The 25074-nt window shown below is 40.8% G+C and overlaps 1 protein-coding gene across 3 annotated transcripts; it reads right to left on the reverse strand.

Annotated features, from left to right (window-relative positions):
• Window positions 1-1050: 1050 nt before the first annotated feature.
• Window positions 1051-24063, reverse strand: LAMP2 (lysosomal associated membrane protein 2). 3 transcript variants are annotated; one of them, XM_024195406.2, is made up of 9 exons: window positions 23934-24063; window positions 18486-18604; window positions 15710-15920; window positions 14886-15047; window positions 13805-14016; window positions 13015-13134; window positions 12493-12571; window positions 10911-11078; window positions 1051-1287 (listed from the first exon to the last, which is right to left on the reverse strand). In XM_024195406.2, exons 1-9 carry the CDS (start codon window positions 24010-24012, stop codon window positions 1145-1147), a joined length of 1293 nt encoding a protein of 430 aa, XP_024051174.2. In that variant the 5' UTR covers window positions 24013-24063; the 3' UTR covers window positions 1051-1144. The 3 variants fall into 3 exon arrangements, with proteins under 3 accessions (XP_024051174.2, XP_024051184.2, XP_024051195.2); XM_024195416.3 differs by lacking the exon at window positions 1051-1287 and adding an exon at window positions 4345-4499; XM_024195427.2 differs by lacking the exon at window positions 1051-1287 and adding an exon at window positions 6551-8965.
• Between the last annotated feature and the right edge of the window lie 1011 nt (window positions 24064-25074).

The raw sequence follows: 25074 nt of genomic DNA on the forward strand, positions 1-25074 counted from the left end.
GGCCTTCAAAGTGTATGACAATATTAATGATAGGGGAGGAGTTTGACTGGATCCAACATACCATCCCATTCTTTGGTGGGGTCACTTTCTTTTAATGTGGTTTTCTATAACCTCATCCTTTTGCATACGGACTACTTTGGAAAACAGAGTAAGAGCACACCTCTGTGGAGTCAAAGAGAGGTGTAAAGTTAGGCCAGTTCCTTCAATTGAAATACAAGATGAGAAGTCTAGATTATCCTTCCCTTGCACAGACAGAATGAAAACTTGGACCCAGTGAACTCAAAGTTTTCCCATTCGCCCAAACACAGGCTCAATTAAAGTTAGAGAGTAGAAGAACCTTTTGGTTAGCAAACAGAAGATGCTTAACACTGTCCTCTTTGGACAAAAGCAGCACAGGATACCTAAGGCTTCCTTAAAAGCTTTGTCTGTTCTCTAAGGTCAGGTTCTTCCATGCTTAGGTAAGTTATGCTAGGTCTCACCCACTCCCCTCTTACCCTTAAAAAAAGATAATCCTTTCCACACTGATTAAATGCACTAGTTACTAAGAGAAGGAACTTCTGGGTGACGTATTGTAGGATCAAGAACCAACTTTGGATGCAACAGGAAAAGCAGCTTTAAGCTAACCCCAGAGAACAAGCAGCTACATGAAAAACAGAAACAAGGCAGCAGGGGTACGTTTGCTTCTAATTGAATGCTAGGAAGGATTTTGCATTTCTTTCCACCAGCATATACAATCCTTCGCTACACAGCATTCAAACCTCTAGCAGTGTTTTTTTAACTTCAGCATCATCTGAAATAAACTGGAGTAGCTGCATATAAAATAAAAACTCACTCGCCAGCTGGGATATTATGCAAAAGAATAGAGATTAAAAATGCTGCGAGTAAGATGCATCCTTATCTTAGGCCTTTTCAGTCAAATAATCACATTGCCCAGGGGACAAATATTGGTCATCATCTTAAGTGTTTCCTGGAGCAGTTTTACTTTACTCCAAAGCCTTACAGTAGCTTCAGGTGAGTCTAAATTTGTTCTCACAATCATATACACAAATACATTATCCTTTGTTTTTTAATATCTCTAGTCAAAGAAAACCATAAACTAATAACTTCTGTTAAGGGAAAAAGCAGCAGAGGCAGCATGAAAAGATTATACAGATTGATAGCCAGTACGACTTTTCCTTCTTCCAATGACATAAGAGATAAAGACAAGAATGATAAGGAAGCCAAGCGCCACACCCACTGCGATGGGGATAAGAAAGTTCAGGTCAGAATCTGCAAAGCATTCTTCAGCTGTAGAAGAGAAAAAAGTGAGGGAGAAGAAATTAGTAGGGAAACCATGCATTAGAAACCAATCAAGCAGGGAGGAAACAGACACTTGCAATTTTTTTTTTTTTAAAACCCCATGCACTTTTTTTTTTATAAAAACCTGACCCCTCTCTAAATCTGATCCTGATAAGTTCTGGGTCTTCTGTACCTATTTCTTCAATAGGAACTGCAAGTGCTTAGCATCTCTCTGGATCAGGACCTTAGTTACAGTCTAAACACTTATTCATCCACCCCCCTGTACAGGTAGGCATAATTCAGTTGCTCTTTGTTTCTCTTCTAGACAATTTAGCTAATAGTCACTGGGTTGCCTATAGCCAGAAGGTGCATTTGAAGTGCTTATGAAGAAGTTATCACATTTGGCTACATCTAGGGCTCTCATAGGGTAAAGATCTCTTTTCAGATCTTCACATTAGCATACACTTTGGATGTTCTGCTCTCTGCACACCTGTGGCTCTCCCACTGATGTCACCCGTAACCCAGGACAAAGTATTAACTTTGAAATGACATACTAGCTGATCACCACCATATGGATTTGAGAGCATTTACCTAGATTAGAGCACCAGAATGACAAAATGTATTACACTCCCCCTCCCCCAAACTGATCTCATCCCCTCCAACACCACTGTGCATTTTCAGAAATGGATGGGAAAGAAGGAGAGCATAAATAGATAATATGGAAAGCAGCACTGTATAGAAAGCTGTAAAAGACAACCAAAGATATATCAGGGTAGCTGAAAACACTGAAAGACACACCTTTGGTGCATATAGCTTTATTTTTTGATCCATTCAGTACAAAGAGGTCATGGAGGTATCGCTTTCAGAGAATTGTGTAGTTCTTATTAAAATCAGCACAGCATTGTAAAAAACATTCAGTGTAATGCCACAAAGTGGGTTTGCACAGTTTTGAAGTATACCATATTTAATTCTTCTCTGGCGCAAATGCTAAATTCAGAGTCAGTATGGGCTTTTTCAGAGCATGGGACTCCGACGCCAATTATAAGCCTCAGGTAAGTTATGTAACAGCTCTGCTTCACTTTCCACGTGTGTAAAGTAGGGAGAAATACTTACCCTACTGGACTACTGCAAGGAAAAAGTGGTTTGACTTTGCTTTGAAAACAATCTCCAGAGCAGCACTAAGTAATTAGATGTCCAATGCCCCAAGCTAATGGCTGTTACTGGATGACCACCCCCAAGAGGTAGTAGGAGTTAAAGAACTTTTATAAACATGTTAATCTAGTTCACCCCAATCCCGGTGGTGAGATTTTGAAGTGGAGGGCTTTGTTAAAGCTTTGGGAGATTCCTGAAGAATGGACTTTGCTTGCTTTTATGTCTGAATAGAAGAAATGTCTTGTACAGATGTAGCACTCTGTCAAAAGGTAGCAGCTACTACTTTAAGACGCTGCCCCGTAATGTGAGTCGCATTGAATTAGCTTTTTTTAGAGCAGCGGTTCTCAATCCATGGCCGGCAGGCCACGTGCAGCCAAATCAGCACACAACTGCAGCCCAAGTGACATCCTCGGGGCCATACAGGTAGTAGTGTGTGGATGTGGCCCACAACACAGAGAGCTGTATATGCGACCCACAGCGGTAAACAGATTGAGAACCACTGCTTTAGTTACTGTGCCAAATTTAGCTCAGCTATATTAACCTGGTAACCAGTTGCCACTTATCCATTAGGACAAAGCCTGGGTTTATAATAACTTCATATTTTCCTCCCTTTTAATCCAATCAAAATACAAACACAAAGTCTGGCCCTGCAGCAGTATTCATTCCAATTCAGAGGCTGCTGCTGTGCAGTTCAGCAATGCAGGGGAGGAAGGACAATTTATGGTGCAAGTTATTTTAAAAAGAGTGATCGTAACTCCTGTATCTTTCAGGTTGAGGTACAATACTTACAGCTTTACCTTAGTCACTTTGAATCAGTTTTGGCTGGTAAGAGGACTTGATTAAATAGTGCATAGGAATCCTAAAGTCATTAATACTAAAATGAGTTAATTTAATACTGATGAAAGGTGCCCATTAGCCACCAGTAGATTTTTAAGTTTACATTAGCAGGGCAGGGAGAACATGGTAGTTAAGCTACTTTTAGCATTCCCCTAATTCTATCAGAGAGGTCCCTTTCAGATCAAAGAAGAATGGTTGTAGAACCTAACACTTAGTGGCTCCCAAGTTTGCAAGTTGAAATATAAACAGTTGTACACTAATAACGGCTTCTACTAATCACTGCAAGTCTGTTGTTCCACAGACCAAAAGGGGAAATATTTTCTTGGAGGAGTTTGGAAGCTATACAGACTGACCATGCGAGTTCACATTAAGGCTGTACAGAGTTAGGTTCCAGCCCAACCCATCTTACCTTTTCTCTTGAAGAAGAGTTTAACATTAGAGATAGCCATGAGATCCATTAATTAGTAGCTCAAAATACTATAGTATTCTTACAAGTATTTTTGTTCTTTAGACCAGCTGTACAAAATAGATGACCCAGACAAAGTGCAGAACATGTAAGTTACACTTGCATACTCAAAAAGGTGTATCCAGAGAACTGCACCTACAGAGCATCTTTAAGTCGCAAAAGTCAGTTTTAACCTTTCTAATAGGGGCATTCACACAACAGCTTTACTATTTGACAAACTGTATATAAGGCACTATCAATAGTAAAAAATAAACTGCAATGTAGGATTATATACATTAATACTTGAAGACATCCACAGCAAACTTAGTACTGGTTAAGTGCCATTCACAGAGATTAGGAACAAAACTTTATTCATATACAGCCACTGTGTACATATAGATCATAGAATTACTGAATTGGTATTTTTGGTAGCATCACATCCACATCCAGAAGATGGAAACAAACTTTAGTCTGATCAAGGACCAGACTAAAATCACTCAGGGTGAGTTGTCAAATTCAGATGTAATGCTAATTAAAAATTAACTGTTTCTTAAACAAATGTAATTTTCAAGAAGCTATTTGACAAAACCATTCAGATGTAAGAGGAGACAGTTTCTCCCCCCCTCCCCCCCACTTTCCCATATTTAAAATTGCTGATATCCAGCATTACTGTGTTTCTTGTGGCTTACAAAATAAGCCACAAGCACTAGAGCAACTAATCCTCCCAAAGCTGCTCCCACTGTTATGGGCACAATGAAGTTGTCCACATCTGGGCTGCAGTCTTCAGCTAGATGGAAAGAGGGCAAGTTTCAAAAGAAAGCCAGTTGAATAGAAATGTTAAACACTGCAACCTCTCCCTAATGGTTTACATAGCTTCCCATCCAGCATTAGAGCTCTCCTTCAACCAGACCCTGTTTATAAATAAAGATGATTGCAATGCTTCCCCTCCCCATTTTTAAGACTAACATGAAATTTCTGGAATCCATTTTGTGTATGATGAAATTACACAATATATTATTCCAACACACCCAGTCTTGGACTTTTTACCACTGGTCAGAATATTAGGGCAGACCTTTCACAGTTAAATAGAAAGAAAGCAGTGATGTTGAAAACTGTTACTTTGCATCTGAGTGTAGTTCAGTTAAAGATGTGAATAACTTACTTTTCTTTATTAAAGCTATTTAAGAGTAAAATGCTTGGGAACAAAAGCTAAGGACTACAAATACAGTCACCCAAGTTTTAGCACTGCAAGATGAGCAAGTTCATTACAAGATGCAAATTTAGTAATTTGCAATTTTACCACCACCGTCTCATCCTTGAAGATATTTTTCAGAGGATGCTTAAGCTCTATTTAAGTTTAGACTTAGGCTGAGTGTCTCTTGGAGGAACCTAACTTTCTAGATAGTTTTGAAGAAGTTGTGAAAAGCTTCACTGAGCTCAGACTGAGTTTAAGATACATATGCTGGCATTGTAGACTGAAGTCAAAAACCATTGAGACTTCAATCACAGCATGGGCTTTGACTAATGAAGCCTGAAAGGAAAGGCAGTGAGATTTTACTGATTGATTGACCCCAAGCCAATAGCCAGGAGTCAAAAGAGAATCTGATTTTACTCATCCTCCTCCCTTGTCAGACTATCACCAATACAATTGTGTACACCAGATGTGTGGTCCCTCTGCCAAATCAGGCTAGTACATCAGTATCAGGGGTAGGCAAATGAAGATTCATTTTAGTATTTACTCTTGAAACAGGGGACATATGCTACAGCATCATTATTCATGCATGGTGTGACATCTTAGCTAAAGCACTGAATCTGTAAGGAGACAAGACCGTGGTTCTACAGTGCAGAATACATCACCTGCATACCCAGCATTTTCCCATTAGTTGGACATATAGCTGTTTGTTGAAAAAACTCTTATGGAGACTTAGGACAAGCAGCACCGGTGATCAATTCTAATCATAAGCAATAGAGAAAGCACATTTACCTCAAGTATTGTGCTTTTGATTAACTACAGAAAACACTAAGAGAAAAGTCTCCCCTGTTCAGAATGAATTTTATGCCTGCTCTATGGATTTCTGAAGGACAGATTTATGCAATACGAGTGTTGCATGCCACCACTTCTAGACCACCTGGAGTATCCAACAATGAGGAAACCGATAGATGTAATTTTACAATCTTATTGGAGGCTGGAGACTGAACTAGCAGAATCAGCAACAGATAGCATTTTTCCTGCAGCTTTCCAGGAAAGCTTATCCCCTCTCCTATGAGCAGGACTTAGATGGATCCTAGCATACAGGAAGAGCTCTTACCAAGCAAGCAAAATTTTCAGAGAAAGAAGTCCCTACAGCTTCTCCACTTCTGCTGATTGAAGTTAACCCCAGGTAAATTTAGGCTTGCTAAAGAGAAGCCACTCCCAAAGCGAAGAATTGTAAGAGACACTGACCTATTTGCTGCTTTAGTTATAACCAAGACTAATACTTCAGTCAGTTTAAGTTTGACTAGTGAAATTAGATTTTGTAAGTCTACTTGGTTAGGGAGGTGTTCTACAGTTCACTACAAGTTTAAAGTGGGATAGCCAAGCTTCTAACGGAAGTGATTTAATATCTAGACTAGTGGTTAGAAAAAGACTACAGTCTATAAGCAGACAGTCCCTCCTAGCATGTTACAGAAAGATGCAGAAAGAACTAAGCAACAGAAGAGAAGATTAAGGAAGGTGGTCCTACAGTTAGGTTGGATAATCTGATCTAAAATAAGAATCGATTTTAGTCAAGAAGTCTATTTTTAAGTGATCACTACAGTTCAAGAAATCATTGCTTTAATTAAAAAAAGTTACCAAGGTTCCTTAAGAAATAGAAGAATCTTTATTGTTTAAAGCAATATGTAGAGTAAACTGACAAGCAAGTCCCTATGGAGAAATACAATACAGAGAACTAGTGGTTTAAACAGTTTAAGCAGACACATGAAACTTAGATGTTTACATGAGCCAGTTACCGGCACACCAGATCTGGTATTATTTTCATCAGAGCCAATTTCTTGAACAAATCCACTGGTTTTCCCTAAACAACATTTCTACACCTTCAAAGAGAAGGTGAGAGTTTAGTCTGAAATTCAGGAATAGAGTTGGCATATAGAAACCTGGGAGATTTAAGACATCAGATGGACAAAGAAAACAGTGATAAATGCTAGTTAAAAAGTACATAACTGGCACATGTAAACACCAACAATCACTAGAGCTCTACAAAAAGACTTTCTATAAGAACTGTTGCAATTAAAGATATTTTAATACAATTTATGTTTTTGGAGAAATTCTCAAATTAAAAATTTAAGTTTGAAGCTAGTTCCTCCATTTACATTTTTATTTTTATTTATTTATTTTAAGAGGTTTTGATATTAGACTAAGGCCTGAGTTCTGCTTGCAACAAGCATTAATAAGAGTTATTCAACCATTCTTGCTCTTTTAGTCAGAGTCCTAAATATACATTAGTCACTATGAAATCTGTTACTGAAAACCAAATTAGTATTACCAATTGTTTTTAGAGAGCATCACCAAACATGCCACAAGCAGCTCTGTATACCCCTAATAAGCATCTATTACCATGACAATTCCAAGCCAAAATTTTAAGAAAAATGAACCAACTTTCCCTGTTAAACTCAGTTTGTCCTATGTTCATTAATATGACCAATCCCTGTCTATTATAACACAACTCATTCCTTTTAGGAAAGGCCACCTTTTTTATGCAGTGCACTCTGAATTACACCACACTGATTAGGAGACCAGAGAAACTTAAAGATATACAGTGAGGGTTAGTCTCTATATAGCTGCAGTTTAAGGAACAGTCCAATTGCATTACACTTTGTTTTGTTTTAAGTAGAGGACCTACTCCAAACAGCAAGGAGAAAGGTGCAGTGTGTCAGCCTCAGACTTATGCTTTACTTTTGCATTCTTCACAGCATTAGTAACTCCTACACACATGCACAATATTACATCTCTGCACAGCACACAATTAAGCACAAAGTACATGAATCAGCAGATGAAATGCCATCATGGGACAGTTACAATGCAAGTTTTGATTAGCAAAGAATGATTTAATATGGAGATTTAAAAACAGCTGAAGTTGTGACAACTGATTTTGGATTATTAAACCGAGAGCTTCTTTAACACACATCACTCAAAGGAAGTGAGCAAGACAGACTTTCTGTGCAAGGTATGATACAAAGTTAAGTGCCCTTTAAATTCTAGAAATACTTAAGGTTCTTATTCCCTTTTTAAAACTGGTGCCAGCAGGAATACTGTACTACTTTAGAACTGTCTGTTTTGGTATCTACGGGGATGCCAGGTTGTAACAGGCACTAGGTTTCTGGTCATTTGTGCACAACAGTTCTCTAAAGCATTTAGAAACTGGGCTTTAACTCCCAGATATGCCAATTGAAGTTTTTAAGTTTACATATCTAAATGAATGGGTTAACTATAAGAATGGCTACTGAAGCTACCAAAATAAGAGGGAGCTATTGCAGCTCTTGTTGGAATTAAGTGGGTTACTACTGTCACTTCAACGTAAACTTGCTTGAAAAACCATTAGTATGGCATTTAGTACTATGAGCCAGAAAAGAGATACTAGGCACTCTGAAGTCCCTGGCAAGCATTCCAGGTTTAATATACAGTTAAAGGCAGCCAGGTTACCCTGCAATTGTGACAGTAACTAAGGAATGCAGGTGAGACAAGTACAAGTTTAATGCAATTTTACAAGTTGCCCAATGCATCATAATAGTGCCCTAATTTAGACTGTTCCCTTTTCAGACTGTTAATATTTGTAACATGCAGACATGAATCCCAAGTAATTGTTTGCAGGTAATATCTTTACCTAATAATTTGCCAAATAAGGCTTATTTGCTACTTTGAGTACAGCTACAAAACCCCATGTTTTTCTTAGTCCAGGAAGTAGAGTTACATTCCCATTGTTTTATCTGACAAAACACCAAAAAAAGAGACAAAGCACCCACAGTCTCCAGCCCTAATTAGATGCAAATGTTTACTTGAAGTGGTTTGTTTGCATTTGGGAACTTGCACTTGCTTCATTAAAGTGAAACTGGAACACAGTGATCACATTCAGATTTACAAGGTTTGATATCCAGCATAGGTTTTTCTTCTGCCAATTATGTAAGCGATCACTATAATGACAATCAAGCCCGCAAGAGCAGCACCAACTATAATTGGTATTAGAATGGTGTCATCATCCAGCGAACACTCCTGGGCTGTAGATGAGAAAAAGGTTGTGACAAGGAATAAATAAAGCAACAGCATGCTATTGTACCTCTCTCGGGAAACAAAAATATTTTCCTTAACACGAAGGCTCAAAGTTACAAGCAAGTATTTATCATACCTGTATAGTTTAGTGAGAAAACTGTACAGATTCATAGGTAGTTTCCCTAAGTGCTAGTTTATAGTTAGATTGGGGCATTTTTGCTGGATACAGTAGCTTATTTACTAAAATGATAAAGTTTAAGAGGCATTAGAGAAGGCATTATAGAGGAGAAGTTTTTATGTCAACTAATATAAACTTGAATTGCAGTATCACAATTCTATTGGAGATTTAAATACAAAAGCTAGAAAAAACCTGGTTAGTGTAAGTGTGTACACAGATATTTTAAATGAGTTCAAAAGCAACGTGGTTTCAGTATTGAAAAGCCAGCTGAAGTGGTCATAAGTTAACATGTGGATGAAGAAGTGGCTGTAACAGGGAGCGCCAATTGCAATCAGAACTCATTTAGTAGCATTTAAGGAGTTCAACGTTAACATAAGAATGTTGAAACTGGGTCAGACCAAAGGTCCACCTAGCCCAGTGTCCTGTCTTCCAACAGTGGCCAATGCCAGGTGCCCCAGAGGGAATGAACACAACAGGTAATCGAGTGATCCAGCCCCTGTCACCCATTCCCAGCTTCTGGCAAACAGATGCTAGGGACACCATCCCTGCCCATCCTGGCTAATAGCCATTGATGGACCTATCCTCCCTGAATTTATCTAGTTATTTTTTTAACTGTTATGGTCTTGGCCTTCACAACACCCTCGGTCAAAGAGTTCAACAGGTTGACTGCACTGTGTGAAGAAATACTGTGTGTTTGTTTTAAACCTGCTGCCTATTAATTTCATTTGGTGACCCCTAGTTCTTGTGTTATGAGAAGAAGTAGTAAACACCACTTATTTGCTTTCTCCATACCAGTCATGATTTTATAGACCATCATATCCCCCCCCAACCTCCTCAGTCTTATTAATCTCCTCCTACAGAAGCTGTTCCATAACTAGTCATTTGTTGCTCTTTCCTGAACCTTTTCCAATTCCAGTATCTATCTATATTATGATAAGTCTTTCAGTACACTTTTAAAATTGGATTTTTTTTTTTTTTTAAAGGCACACTTCCACCTCCCATCCTAACTTACATATTTTATCAGTCTAGAAACTGATCTAAACCCAAAAGTGGGCTGCAAGCACTACTGTAACATATACTTAGTTTTCAAGTACTATTTACAGAATTATGCAGAAGCCCATTTGGCCTTCCACAATGAGAACTAGAACTGTTTATAATGCATCTCTTCAGAATTAGTGAGGAGACCGATTAGGTCTTCCCATACCCCTGGCCAATGCAAGGTTGTACTTTGCAGTAAGAACTTTTTCCAGTTTTTTGGACCCCTATCATTTGAATAATCCTTTCCTCCTCTGATGAGAACGAGCTTGGATTACATTCAGCAGAAATGCTATTTTTCCAAGCTTCATCCCATTATTTCTTGCAGCACTCTGGGCAGTCTCCCTCACTACCAGCATTTGCAGATTTCAGTAAGTCAACAGTGGATCTCTATGGCTGTGGGGGGAGGGGGAGATTGCCACAAAGTCAATGTCTTTAGGCCCTTTCGTATAAACCTACAGGGCTGTTGCCAGTTCGTGGTATGATTTATTTATTTATTTTAAAAGGGAGGTTTCTCCAGGACAAAACATTGATAAAAGCAAGGTGTTCATATCAACCAGGATAGAAGGCTGGTGCCATTTCCCAAATGGAAATTTTAGAGAGTCATTTTAGCCTAAGCAAAAATAAAGTACTGGCCAATGGATTAGTTATGCTAGTATCTATAAAGCTTTTATCTACTCCTATGTTGTGAACCTTGTTAGAGCACCCTACAAGTCTGCTTGATTCGGGTTTATTCTTACCTTTAGAATACTTGTTGTCCTGTACTTTGAATGGCTGAATCCTCAGATCAAAAGTATGTATTTGAAGATCTTCAGTCACCAAAACAGTCTGCTCTTTTTGGCACATGTAGGAACTGCCCAGGAAGGTGTCCCAGATGCTGAGGTTGTTGTTTCCAGCATTTAAAGGTTCTTAAAAAAAGAAAATATTCTAATATGGACATTTGTTGATGAGTTTTCTATGGACTAAAAAGTCTATTTATCGAGAGTGCCTTGTTCAAAGGGTGTACTACCAAGATCATAAGCCTATTCAGCTGAAAGGTACTGAGTCCATTGCTCAGCATTATTTCCTCTGAAATGTGGTTATGTAGCACTTTAAAAGAGAGTAACAAGTTTGTGGACTACAGGAAGTCCAGTTCAGTACAGAAGAGGGGTGGATAATTAAAGCTGGTACAGTTTCAGAAGATTTAAGTCAACAGTATAAACTGTTTACATGTCTAAACTTTGTCTTAGGCCTCTTATTAATTATAGAGATTATTGCCAACATATTAGTAGGCCAGCATGATCCACTTAACAAAAAACAAAACCCACCACATTTAAGAATTTTAAAATTAAAAAAAAAAAACCACCACACACACACTGGTTTCTGAAATGCTACAGAATGAATTCTCAGTTATCAAGAAGAACGCGGAAGGAAAGATAGTTTTCCTTTCATACAGAAGAATAGTTACCTTAGATGTGTAAGACAAAATGTCTAGAACAGTGGTTCTCAAACTTATTTCATCACAGACCCCTTCTTTGTGTCTGTAGTCCTTTATAGCTGGACCCCAGGTACATATACCGGACACCCAGTTCTGAAGGCAATGCTGCACCAGTAGCAGCACAGAAGTAAGGGTGGCAATGAGGCACTAAGTCTGCTGTGAAAAGTGATATTCACTTTTCACAGCAGACTTAATGCCTCATTGCCACCCTTACTTCTTTGCTGCTACTGGTGGAGCCCACTCACAGTGGTCCATCTGTCTGTCCTCTCCTGCCCACGGGAGTCAGGCAGTCCGTCCATCCCTCCCCTGCAGTCCCCCACAGTCCTTCTGCATGAGCCCCAGCTGCCAGCCAGAGTTGGGGGGAGGGGAGGACACAGTTTGTGCTCCCTTGAAAAATTCCTGTACCTCCTACTCCATAGCTTGAGAACTGCTGATCTGGAAGAATATGCTTAAGCCTTATAGGTTGCACCTCTTCGCAAAGAATATTGCTGTGCCTATTAATGAGAACTGCTCACTTAGGGTGCTCATACTAAAGACTGTCAGCAATGTGGCTGTGTATCTCCTTTCCCAAGGAAGGATTTTTAAGAACTTTACTGCACTTCAGAGGTAGGCAAGGATACGTGCTACACAGTTGTAACAAGGCCAAAATGGGATAAGGAAAGTAGCAAGTTAGGGCAATCTCTAAAGCAAATGTAGACAATTTGTTACTATAGCTAGTCACTGTAGATTTGACCATGGAGTATGAACTAGTATTGGTTAAAAAAATTAGTTGACAAGTATTTGCTAAATATAGACAGAATGCAGTCAACACTGAAGTGCTCTCTTTAAGCCAAATAGTATCTTACCAGAACCATTTATAGAGCTGATCAGCGTGATGTTCACTTCTTTCAGATAGAATCTTTGTGTGTTTGCACTTGTGTTTTTCTGTTTACGAGAAAAAAAAGTCCATTTGTGTTAAAATTGAAGGGTTTATCCCATATACACAAATACATATATATTTAGAAGATTACCTCTGCAGTATGTGCTTTTAAACTACAAGTGTGAAAGAGCATTTACCAACAAAGGCTACACACTAGTGCGGTCCATTTAATAGACAGCATATTTAGTGTACTGAGCATGTTACTGGAACCAGACACTCCTAGAGCACAATCCTCATTTTGCCAATAGGTAACCTTGGGCAGTCAGTCAATTAAGAGACTCAGTTGCTTCACCTGTAGAGTAAGATACCAGCCACCTATATAACTCTGTTAGAGACAATCAAGTATGTAAGAAGCTTTTAAGATACAGGCATTATGTGCAAAGTGTTTAGACACAAGAAATGAAGATTTAATTGGAAGCTTAGTGCTCAACTGTAATATGTTACTTACAACAGCAAAGGTGAAATCAATAAACATCCTGTTGCTGTCACTCAATCGCAGAGTAGCAGATGTGTTGCCACAGCTACCAGTGACATTAGTTGTCTTCGGATTGATGTTAATCAAAACAGGCTGAAATTAAAACCAAACATTGATTAGTCAAGAGGCTTCTAGCTGTTCAAAAAAGGCATTCTGCTGCTGTCAGAAGGGAACTCCCTATTTTCCCCTCAATGTTTAGTCTTACTCTTGACAAGACCATATCATAAAACAAGGTGAGTCTTCATGCTAGGGTAGACTGAATCATGTTCAGCCAAGCTATTTAAGTGACACTTAAGGTTAGCAGTACTGGACAAGGTGAGGGGGGGGGGGGGAAATCTTGCCCACTGACACTCTCCCATTCAGCTCTTTTATGGAGCTGAAGACAGATCCTTCCTTTATTTTGTGAATCAGATAATAGCACAGCTCTGGCAATCAGATGCCTTAATTTGGGCTCCCTCTGCAACCAAGCAGAGCACCTGCAGGTACCAGCCTTAAAGCTATTGAAATGCCCTGCTCAGGTTACAATATCAAGATATTCCTCAGCAAGTTACCATTTTAAAAGGTAGGTAGGCAGAGTTCTGGAGCTAGATAGTATCCCTTGATTGGTCTGATACATGTATACTAGAGGGGGACATTCATAACACTAAAGGTAATGCCAAATATTGGTTAAGTTGTGAGGCTCTAGTCATGTATCCATACTTCTGCAAACAAGAAAATATTGCCGCACTCTTCCTCTTTGCTTTTAAGATATTAAAAACAGCACCTTCTCTTGGGAGACATTCAGTTGCAGCCCCATTGTAGCCAGAAGACAGGTTTTATTGCCATCTTTAAGAGAATAGTTTCCAATGAGTGGTTTCTCCACTGGTTTAGAAGTTGTAGTTGGCAGAGGTGATGAAGCAGTAGTGATAGGTGCAGTAGTTAAGTTGGCAACAGTGGTAGGTGCAACAGTAGATTTATCAGCTTCACATGTAGAATCTGAAAAAAGTAGCATGTGACTTCCTAGCTACTATATAGCATGAAGATACATTTTTGATAACATTAAGCAGTTGTCCGAGGTTGTTTGTTACAGATGACTCTGCTGTCATGTTTTTTGTGGAGGGAGTATTTTGGCCTTTTAAGCCCCCTACAGAGTTTTTTAGTCAAATCTTTGATGTTTTAGCATCAAGGCATGCAGTAACAGTGCAATATTGCAAACAGAACTGTCTTTCCATTAACAGTAACAGAAGAGGTAAGCTAGTTTCATTCTGCACTGGCAAAGTTAGGAGCAGCATAGCAGGTGAAGACAGTGGGCAGAGGAAGTTCTGGCAAGGCTAGTGGCTCTAAAGGAAAGAAGCCTAACAAGCCTCTGAAGTGCAGTATACTTGCTGTGTGTGCTCTTTAGGAAGACTGCCTGCTAGTCACTGTTGAACTGGACACCTGAGGCTCAAAATGTTTGAGTCCTGGACTAAGAGGCAGTATGACTTCTGTTTACAGAGGTACCTTGAAACTCAGATATGATCTAGTTGTAGTGGTACAATTAGTTCAGGGATCAGAGTATTTAAAAATCCCAAATCAGCTAGCAAAATACTTATTAGGAACTGCATTTTGACCAATGTATTATACAGACTGCCAAGTCAGTCTGCTCCACTGATCTCGTTTCAGATCAGCAGCTGGTTCAGGATATGAACAAGGATAATGGATGTTTATACTCATGTTGGTTCTCAAGAGTTTAGGCAAGATAAGCAGCAATTCCTTATAAAAATTGCAGTGATTCACTACTTTACAACATTAAAGTCACTCTGTACTGCATTCCTAAAATGGGAGTTTGGATACAGAACCATCACACACAATTTTAAGTGACTTACCATGTTTACTAACAGTGCCATTTTGAACAAAAGCCTGCAGAATGACATCCCAGAAGAACAGAGACACATTTGCCACTTCAATAGAGTCAAGGTGATGGCATTTGTAGACAGTATTCAGTTGGACTGGATGCATACTGTCATTTACAACAATCGTAATTGGTCCTATAAGCAAGAATACAGATTACTCTTCATGTGTTTTAGACAGAAAAAAAAGGAAGTTTACAATCAATACAAGGAGCAGGATTCCTGTAAGTTTAGTCACTTTAACACCGCTGCTACACATTTTCCCCCCTCGCCCCTTCACATAGCCATTAAGTATTGTAGAGTGGTACTATAGCTTACAAAACTAACTAAGCACATCTCGGAAAAGAAACTGCTCCTCCCAGCAGGATGCTTCCTTTTAAAATTCTTAAGGTACAGGAAAGGGGTCCAAAGTTAGTGCTTTGTAACTAGCTGTCCAAGATGCACTCTCATGTTTAGTAAAGTGTTGTACATTGTAACAATTTGTATCATAACACTAGAGTTCTTGGAGACTGGCCAATGCACATGAAAGTCAGCAAGAACAAAAACAAAAAACCCCTTTCCCCATCCATATTGAGGGAGAGTCTAGTAGATTACTGCAAACATTAACTAGAGTCTACAATACATTCATAAAAACACATAGGACGCTCTTATTGGTCTGCAACACTTGTAAGAAAGGGATGGGGCAGAGGAATGAGTAGCTATAAAAACCAATTAGAGGGATGGTATATTGCAATAATCATCATCATTTATCTTTAATGTAGTCATTGCTCAGCCACACAAGATAAAATCCCCCGTATTACCTTTTGTTTTAGCATCTTTAAAGACTGCATCATTGGTGTTGTAGGTAAATGAGATGATGTTTCCCTGATAAGTTTCATTAGTCTTAGTAAAGTTGATACTCCAAGAGTGACCTGCTCCAAATTGTATTGCTAGTAATGGGGCATGTGTGTTATTGCCACAGGTGCTTCCGTCATGCGTTACATTGGTAGATGGCTTTAAGGTTACATTTTTCTAGAAGAAAAAAGTAGTTTAATTCAGACACAGACATTCTCCTCATGCTGGAGTATTCCCTGAAAAGTTTCATAATCTTGAAGTGGAAGCTTCCATATAACAATTCCTAATGTAAACAAAGAAATAGGAACAGAGAACTGAACTCATAGAAGGGTTCAGAAATTTACTCCATTATACGCACTGTTCTAGAGTTTACCACCATCTGAATTCGAAAAGTGCTGTGATGGATTCAGTCATGAGACAACACGAGTTGAAAGATCTAGCCAAAGGTCTTAACCTGCCTGGGGAAAAAAAAAAAAAAAAAAAAAAACCTACACCCTAGCATTTAGACAGTACTTTACAGCAGTAACTTCAAAGGTCACTCACACTCAGGAAAACTGATATTTAGCTGAAGTAATTCAGTATGGGTAGCGAGGCCAGAACCACACTTAGCAGTGATGGTTTTGAGTGAGAACCTGCTACAGGCTTGAGTAGAGCCATGAAACATGACTAGGGCCCTACCAAATTCACAGCCATGAAAAACATGCCACACAGACTGAAATTTGGTCTTGTGTACTTTTACCCTATACTATACAAATACTACAGAGAAGACTAGCATTTCTCAAATGTGGGGTCCTGACCCAAAAAGGAGTTGTGGGGGGGTCCACAAGATTTTTGGGAGGTTTGTGGTATTGCCACTTACTTCTGCACTGCCTTCAGAGCTGGGTGGCCAGAGAGCAGTGTATGCTGACTGAGGTTCCCAGCTCTGCAGGCAGCAGCGCAGAATTAAGGGTGCAATACCATACCACGCCATCCTTACTTCTGTGCTGCTGCTGGTGGCGGCTCTGCCTTCAGAGCTCGGCTCCCAGACAGTAGCTGCCACTCTCCAGCTACCCAACTCTGAAGGCAGTGCAAGCAGCAGTGCAGAAGTAAGGGTAGCAGTACTGCAACTCCCCCTACAATAACCTTGCAAACCTCTTCCCCCCCCCCCCCCCCCCCCACACACATCCCTCCCTCCTTTTTGGGTCAGGACCCCTACAATTACAACACTGAAATTTCAGATTTAAATAGCTGAAATCATGAAATTTACAATTTTAAAATTCTTATGACTGTGGAATTGACCAAAATGGACTGTGAATTTGGTAAGGCCCTAAGCATGACTGAGCCGTGTCATTCAGTTTTAGTAAGGGCTTGGGAATAAATTATTACCCTGATACTTAGCCACTGAATGTTTCGGGGAGAGATGCCATGATCTATTAGTGGAGTGAAATCCAAAAGGGTAAAACAGCCATTTTCTGTCTCAAATTTTTTAAAGATTTTTCTCCAGCTAGTGGACAAAAATCTTTAAAAAATTTGAGACAGAAAGTGGCTATGTTTTATACTTTTTACCCTTTTGGATTTCACTCCACTAATAGATCATGGCATCTCTCCCCGAAACATTCAGTGGCTATTTCTTCTCTCCTCTTCCATTTCCTTTACTATATGCTTTATCTTCCCCAAACTCACTGCTTTTTTTTTTTTTTAAATATAAAGTTGACATTCTCTTCTCACTCTCACTTATTCCCCTCATATGGGGTTTGAGAAGTGTTCCAGATAAATAAATAGTCACTGTAACTAAACTAAGATGAAGCCAGCCCCATCCCCTCCTAAGTGTCCAGGGGCCACTTCCAGGTGAAAAGCCAATCCTCCTTCAAAACCTGTTGGAAAAAGCATGCTGTTCCTGAGCAGAATGATAGCTTCTGGCTTCATGTATCCCCAGACATTGTAATGAATTATGATCACTACCCACCTAGTTGGAATGAGAAGTGATCATTCATTCTTTGTTCCCGCACCAGAGCCTCCTGGCTAGTGTGATAGCTGTAACATCTTTGCTACTCTACCATTCCTCCTGCCTATCTTCTGGATCAGCCTGCTCCAGGCCTTTTCCCAAGCTCCTGAAGAATGAAACTTGTACCTTATTTTCACTCTTGTCCACATGCTCAGAATAATAGCAGTGAAGACTTAAAGGATTACATCAATTTTGTTCTGCTGGAAAAGTGTGATCCAGTGCAACTGTTGCTTAATCGAGACTCAGGAAGACAGTTAATTTACACTTGAAAAGCGATGTTTGCAACAATAAGAACTAGAAGTTTTTAAAGAGTGGAAGATTAGAATATAGGGAGATTCAAAAGTTTCCTAATTGCCCCCAAACAAGTAGGATAAAGCCCTTGTTTTAGTGTTAAACATGATTCACTAGAGTTTAATGAGTTATTTCAAACAAAAATATCTTAAGTTTTATTACCCAGTGTTAACTCAGAGTACCATGCTAAGACAGAGCAAGGAAGTCAAACTAACCTCTTGTCCAAGTTGAATAAAATGTAATATGCCAACTCAGTAACATATTACGTAAGTTATTTAAACAAACCCTGACTGCCTCTTTAAAAAATGTTGAGATCAGCTATTTAAAAGAGGTAAGCTTGACTTATTCTTCAACCTTACCAGAACTAGCTACAAGGGTAATTGTTTTGAAGTTTCTCAAGACTGAACAGAGAAGTGAAGTGGATAGTGCATCCAACAGCAGAAGTTAACACTAAATTCAGTACTTACATATTCACTACTGTTTGTTTCATATTTTATCAAGAAGCTCATCATCCATTTTGCATATATGCATGTATTATTGGAGAGATCTTTCACATCTACTTCCACTGCATGTGACTGGAAAAAACCTGTAATACATATAGTAATTGTTTGATTACAAGACACTGATACTTCATTTTATTGTATATTTCACAAATTCATTCATTAAAACATTTTGTGATTGTAAACAGAGCAAATTCTTCCAGGCTTTTTGCTAGAGACATGAAGAAAGTTACGTGATTTTTAATACTAGAATTAGAAACAGGATAACTGCTGGATTTTGAAATTAAAATTGCAGAAGAGTTCTGGAGTTTTATCCAGTCCTGCTACATAAGGAATGTTTTGCACATCAGTTGTCTGATGTAGGCAAATTTAGCTCTGCAGAATTTGCATTTTACTTAAAGCAGCTAGAAAGCAAGAACAAGTTTAGAAAGTTTGAGCACCTTGGACTTGATGCATGAGCTAAGCAGCTTGTCAAAGCTTAAGAGGTTATGTCAATAACTCATTTAACTAAAGTTTTAACACTGAAGTTATTTAGTACTTCAAGACAGAATTCCCGGAACTAGTTAGTGAGATAATGGCTGTAAGTAGTCATTATGGTCTGTTTTATCAACAATTATGACCTAAGATGACCTGCAAAGGAAGTGTGTTTGTGCCTTTTTTAAATTGTGTTTTGAGTTTCTGGACTTTAACTGAAGAGCCTGGATAGCAAATTTATTTTCCCTTCTGACTCTTTATAGGTTGTCAGTGCTACAGGTGTTTAAAAGTCTAACAAATCTCACTTCCCTTTTTCACTTTCTTGATATCTGCAATATTATACTTTTACTAGCTTGCCAGCTGGCCACACTCTTCAGAAGAGAGGTTAGAAATGCAGGTCTTGCCCAATATAAAAAGTGAGGCATTCCAGGTAAAAAGAGCACAAGCCCTGTTTTAATAGCATAGGTCACCTTACGGTTCCTTTCCACAAAACCCTGAGGATTTTTTTGACTACGTTATTCTCAAAGGCATTTTGAGATGCACTGTTAAAAAACAAACCAAAAAAAACCAAACACAAACCTAACAGTGGGAACTGGTTCAGCTTGCAAGCTCCCTAGTTGCTGACAGGTAAATCAGCTTTAATGATATTGGACTACAGTTTGCCATTGTTTTCAAAATATTATCTTTTTTATTCAGAGGACTGTACTCAAACTGCCAGGAAAAACCTGTCTGAATCATATCCTATCATTACTGACAAGTCAGAACTGATTTATACACTTTCTATGGCAAGAGTAGTACCAAAGACCAAGTTTTGTGAAACTTATCAAAGGAACTTTGGAACAAGTAAATTGTACTTGTTACCACTACAAATTCTTTCTATGTAGAGAGATTACACCAGGTTAGGGAGATAACACTGATCTGCATTTGGATCCAAGGTTATAGTACAGTGAGTGATTAAGATTCCAGTTTGGTTTATCCAAAAGGATAAGAGTTTTGAGAAATTTTAGTCCAAGCACTGCAATGAATAAGCCAGCCTGCCTATGCAGTGATGCATGGTAATTTGTTAGTGACACTTCAGTGTTCAGAAAAGCCAGTCAAAACACTCTCGCCAAGAAAAGAATGTTAGTACTTAAAGGTTTATTGTTTTGATATACAACCATCTTCCCTCTCCCTGCCACCACCACCTTTAAAAAAAAAGTTAGTAATGTACAAGGTTTCAAAACAACCCTCATTAGAGAGCACATAAGCAGTGACTGAGCTGTAAGGAATTGCAAAACCTTGTCTTTTAAGTAAGTCTCCAAGCTTCCTTGCTAGACCTTGTATGTACTAGTCAGCCCCCAGATACTCACTCCCCACATTTTCTTTAAAGAAACACCTGCTCCCACTACTGGACATGTTTTTCTTTAGCCTCTCCATAATGTCGCCTCCCTTCACTATGCTCTTGCCCCCACCACATGATATGCTACCAGATAGCTTTGAGTTTAGGTGATTGCAGCCATTACAGAGTCTCCAAGTGCCTCTGCATTTAACCATTACCAGAACCTGTTCAAGTTTTCAGGCTCTACCAATACAGTTTGCTAAAACTCATTTGTACCCGGTCACAGAAAGTTGCACTTTGATGTGGTTTTCAGCAAGAGGGATGCTTGGTGGTGACGCTTTCATCTAGTAACACTATTTCCCGCTCTATATAAGTAAGCAGGAAGTTTTGACAGCAGTCTTATAGCAAGATGTTAGTAAAAAAGTTGTCGCATGGAAATCAAGCCAAGAGGTACAAACGTAAGAGTAGCAGTTATATACAACTCCATAATCTTCATGTTGTCACCATCAGAGATTACATCACAGCATTGTTATTCAAGTCCATAGCATAATTTGTTAAAAAGAAAAATGTTCATGATAAATATTTTATGAGCCACAGAGCACAACACATGCTAGCTCTGTAATTACTATCTTCATACTGTCTTGAAAAACAGCATGGATTGGGCAAGAGACTCATAGCAAGGACTCAGTTCTATTATGTGCTACTGACTTGCTCCAGTAAGTTTCTTTGCCTCTATGCCTCATTCCCATTTTACAGATGAAGAAAGCCACTTATGCACCTTCATAAAAGTTGAAGATGTTTGGATAAAGGTGCAACTGAAGTGCAAAATTATCCTTTTGCCTTGCAGCTGGACTATTCCAATAAGAGAGCAGAATGGAAGCAGAATTTAGAGCAACATCCTCTACTTATTGGAAAGATCAGTCTTTTTAGAGGTTATTTAGTGATTATGAAGGATGCCTGAATGTAGGGTGATCTACTCAAAAGCATAAGTTGGATACCCAATACTCAAGCCAATGTTCTCTAACTCACCCATCACGACCTACAGAAGTAAATTGGAAAACAATGCTTGCTTTGCCAGAAGAATGAGAAAGAAGTTTTTTGTTCTGATGTGGTGGTGGATGCAGCAGAAACTAGGGTTACCATATGTCTGGGGTTTCCGGACATAACCTCTTTTTTGAGCCTGCTTTTTCTCTCCGGGGTTTCAAACATGAAGGGGGAGAGGAGAGGAGGAGGATGGGTTTGCAGAGCAGAACAAGCTGCAGCTCAGAAAGAATGCCAACTGGTCTCTCTCCTGCATCTGATTGGTCCATTCCTCTGCAAGCCACAGCTGCTGGATCCCACCCATCCAGCTCCCCCACCCCCCAGTCCTGAGGGAGCAGTCCCCAAAGGGCTTCAGCTGCCCTGCCACCATGACAGGGAGTAACACTGTCCCCCACCTCCAGTGAGTATCCCCCAGCTTCCCCCCCCCTCCAACCTGGGTCCTCTTTTTGGGAACCTGAAATATGGTAACCCTAGCAGTAGCAAGTGGAGGAACTTTACGCTACAAAACTTTTGCTGGAATAGCTATGTCAGTAAGGGGTATGATGAAGTGTGATCTGTGACTGACATAGCTGTTCCAGCAAAAGTTGGCCGTATACCTCAGGCCCCTCTGATCCAAAAGAGCAAAGCTACTTTGAGAAAGGGGCTTCACATGCTGAGCTGTCTGGTGGAGACCAGACATCACTTTCACTTTGGATTAAGTCACCCAAAGTGAAAGGATAGTGCACCAAAAGCACTACATGAAGAATCACATGCATCTAGTAAGGTGTGGGGAAAGATGCCACTTAACTTTAACAAGCAGGGTACTACTCCAGCATAGCCTGTACAGTTTTGATTTCTGCTTGGCAGCTTATTTGGACTTGCAAAACTGTAGAGACAGGTTTGGCTACAAGAACGAACATGTTTTAGAGGCGGCGGCTCTTGTCCAGGTACTTATGGTTACAGTTTTAGACTGCTCTTCTGGAATACCCAGTACTTTAAGTAGAAAACAAGATTAATGCAACAGTCCAGAAAGTCGTCAAAATGCATATTTTGTTAGTCCAAATAAATTTTGAGATAATACAAGACAAAAAGACAGCTACTTCTCCCATATCCCTTTCCATGCTATTCTCCTATCCCTGTGGGGAGGACAAGGCCAGCAACTACAATATTTTCATTAGAGTCAGAAGATTAACCTGATAGCACAATTCAGTAAAGATATCAATACACTGTGCCTAGAAACAGCGTTGACAAGTTCTGAGTGCAACTAGCTAGAAGAGATCAAATTCATGGTCATCTTAATTTTGCAGAGGACAGCACATCTGGAATATACAGAGTTAGAACTGGTAGGCCCATGACTGTCCTCCCTACATCAAGGTACACACTTTTATCTAAAGCAGTAGCAGAAAACAAAAAACAAACAAAAATTAGCCTGAGTTTGTGGTGTGGGAAAAACCAGGCCTTATATTATGGAGTCAAAACTGAAATGCCACATTATTAAACAAAGAAAGAGAAGCAGTTAGGTAGACTAGGGAGGATTAAAGAAGCATTTCACAGACATGATGGGGCTTTGTCTACACTGGACTTTCGGCGGTAAAATGTTGGCTGTTCAGGGGGTGTGGAACCCCCCCACCACCATCCCAAACAACAAAAGTTTTACCGGCAAAAAGCACTGGTGCGAAGTGCGCTTTGTCTGCGGGAGCTCTACTGCTGACAAAGCTACTGGGTCTCGTTGGGGGTGACATTTTTTGTTGGCGGGAGAGCTCTCTCCTGCCGACAAAGAGCGGCTACACTGTGCCCCTTTTAGGGGCACAGTGGTGTCACTAAAAGGTGTGCAGTGTAGACATAGCCTAGGACTGTTTAGCACAGAAGACGCAGGAAATTCAGTTATGGCCAGAACTGAAATTTGTGTTGAACCTTCTTTATTATGCTTTTGTCTGAAGCCCAGTCACGACCTCAAGGCACAGCACACTGGCCCAATGAGACCAGAAAAGTAACACCACTTAAGCTCCCACATAAGTGGAACAAGTGCTCATCTCTCCTCCCTTTCAGTGCTACCGACCAGCACCATCCTTAAGGACCGAGCAGAGCTGGTTTGAGTGTATGAACCTCTCCCCCCAACCCCACACTGCCCTTTGCACCGGGGTCTTTACTGGTGGGGCTGCCTGCCCCGGATGAAGTAAGCGCCTGGACTTCGGGCATTTGTGTGCAACCTCAGCAATGCAACTCCTGGCCGTAGAGAGAGAGGACACCCCCCGCGCTGCGCGCGCAGACCTCGCCCACTGCGCACCCCTGCCCCCCCCAGGGATCCCCCAAATAACACTCCCTTTACCCCCCATCCACCTGACACCCCGCACAGAGCACACCCCTCCCCCAGAGGGGCCTGACCCACACAATCCCCAGGCACCCCCCGCGCCACAATCCCACCCCCCACCGAAACCCCATCGCCACATCCCCAGGGCGCCCCCTTCCCCTCACGGAGCCTCTCCCCGAATGCCGCAGCCCCCGGGGCAGGACCCCTCCCCAAGGGTCTCGCCCCCACCGCCCGCAGGCTGAGGCGCCAACCCCCGCCTCTCCCAGGCCACCGAGCCAGGCCGGGCGCTCACCGGGGCCGCCGAGCGCGAGGAGCAGGAGGCAGCAGCAGGGCAGGCTGAGGGGCCGCGGCCAGGGGCTGCGCGTCGCCATATTCACCAGCGCCGGGGCTCTGCGAGACGAACGGACGGGCGCAGTGAGAGCGCAAGGCCGGTCATATGACGGGGAGGGGCACTCGGCGGGCAGCCAATCACAGAGCCGGCCTCACCCCGCCGCCAATTTTATGGGTCACAGGTGTAGTCCACCTCATAAATGAGGCGGGCGGGCAGGTGGCAAACCGGGGATGCAACATACGACTGGGGCTTAGCTCCCTGTTTCCTCCCATCTCAGAGTAAGAAAAAGGCGCTGCACTTTATCTCTGTAGGGCAAGGGTGCATCAGGCTGAAATAACTGTAATCCCTCAAAAATCATTCCCCAACAGAGGAGTAATGTAATATAATGTGTTCTAATTACTAGGGCTGCTAAAACAACAAGGAGTCTGGTGGCACCTTAAAGACTAAGGCTAGGTCTACACTACAGCGGGGGGTCGACCTAAGATACGCAACTTCCGCTACGTGAATAGCGTAGCTGAAGTGGCGTATTTTAGGTCGATTTACCTGGCTGTGAGGACGGCGGCAAGTCGACCGCTGCCGTGCCGCCATCGACTCCGCTACCGCCTCTTGCCGCGGTGGATTTCCGGAGTCGACGGTAGAGCCATCAGGGATCGATTTTATCGCGTCTTCACTAGACGCGGTAAGTCGATCCCCGATAGACCGATTGCTACACGCCGATCAGGCGGGTAGTGAAGACGTGCCCTAACAGATTTATTTGGGCATAAGCTTTCGTGGGTAAAAACCTCACTTCTTCGGATGCATAGAGTGAAAATATAGGGCTGCTAACACCACCTACTAAGGTTGCCTAACACTTCCCATTCTAAGACCCCATTTTCAGTTGCTTATAATGTTGCCAAATTTTAACTGTTTGGGATTAAATTTTCCATGCAGTGTGTGTCTCAGGCTGATTTTTTTTTTAATTTCATCCAAAACGGTTCAGCCATTTCTCAGAATGACACTAGGGGAAAATACATTCTTTTGCCCCTCTCAGAAAGTGTTGAAGAAGTTTTTAGCGCTCCCATGCTTTGGAACAAAGAAGTACAATTCGGGGGGGTGGAGGGTG

This window comes from Terrapene carolina, unplaced genomic scaffold, assembly GCF_002925995.2.
Source record: "Terrapene carolina triunguis isolate 2854851 unplaced genomic scaffold, T_m_triunguis-2.0 Scaffold131, whole genome shotgun sequence".
Classification (NCBI taxonomy): domain Eukaryota; kingdom Metazoa; phylum Chordata; order Testudines; family Emydidae; genus Terrapene; species Terrapene triunguis.

Excerpts from the sequence above, each read along its gene's own strand:
- LAMP2 (XM_024195406.2), bottom strand. The coding sequence starts at position 24,012 with ATGGCGACGCGCAGCCCCTGGCCGCGGCCCCTCAGCCTGCCCTGCTGC. Across the intron at positions 15,048-15,709 it reads TAAAGATGCTAAAACAAAAG|GACCAATTACGATTGTTGTA; the intron begins GTAATACGGGGG and ends TCTTGCTTATAG. Across the intron at positions 12,572-13,014 it reads TTGATTTCACCTTTGCTGTT|AAAAACACAAGTGCAAACAC; the intron begins GTAAGTAACATA and ends TCTCGTAAACAG.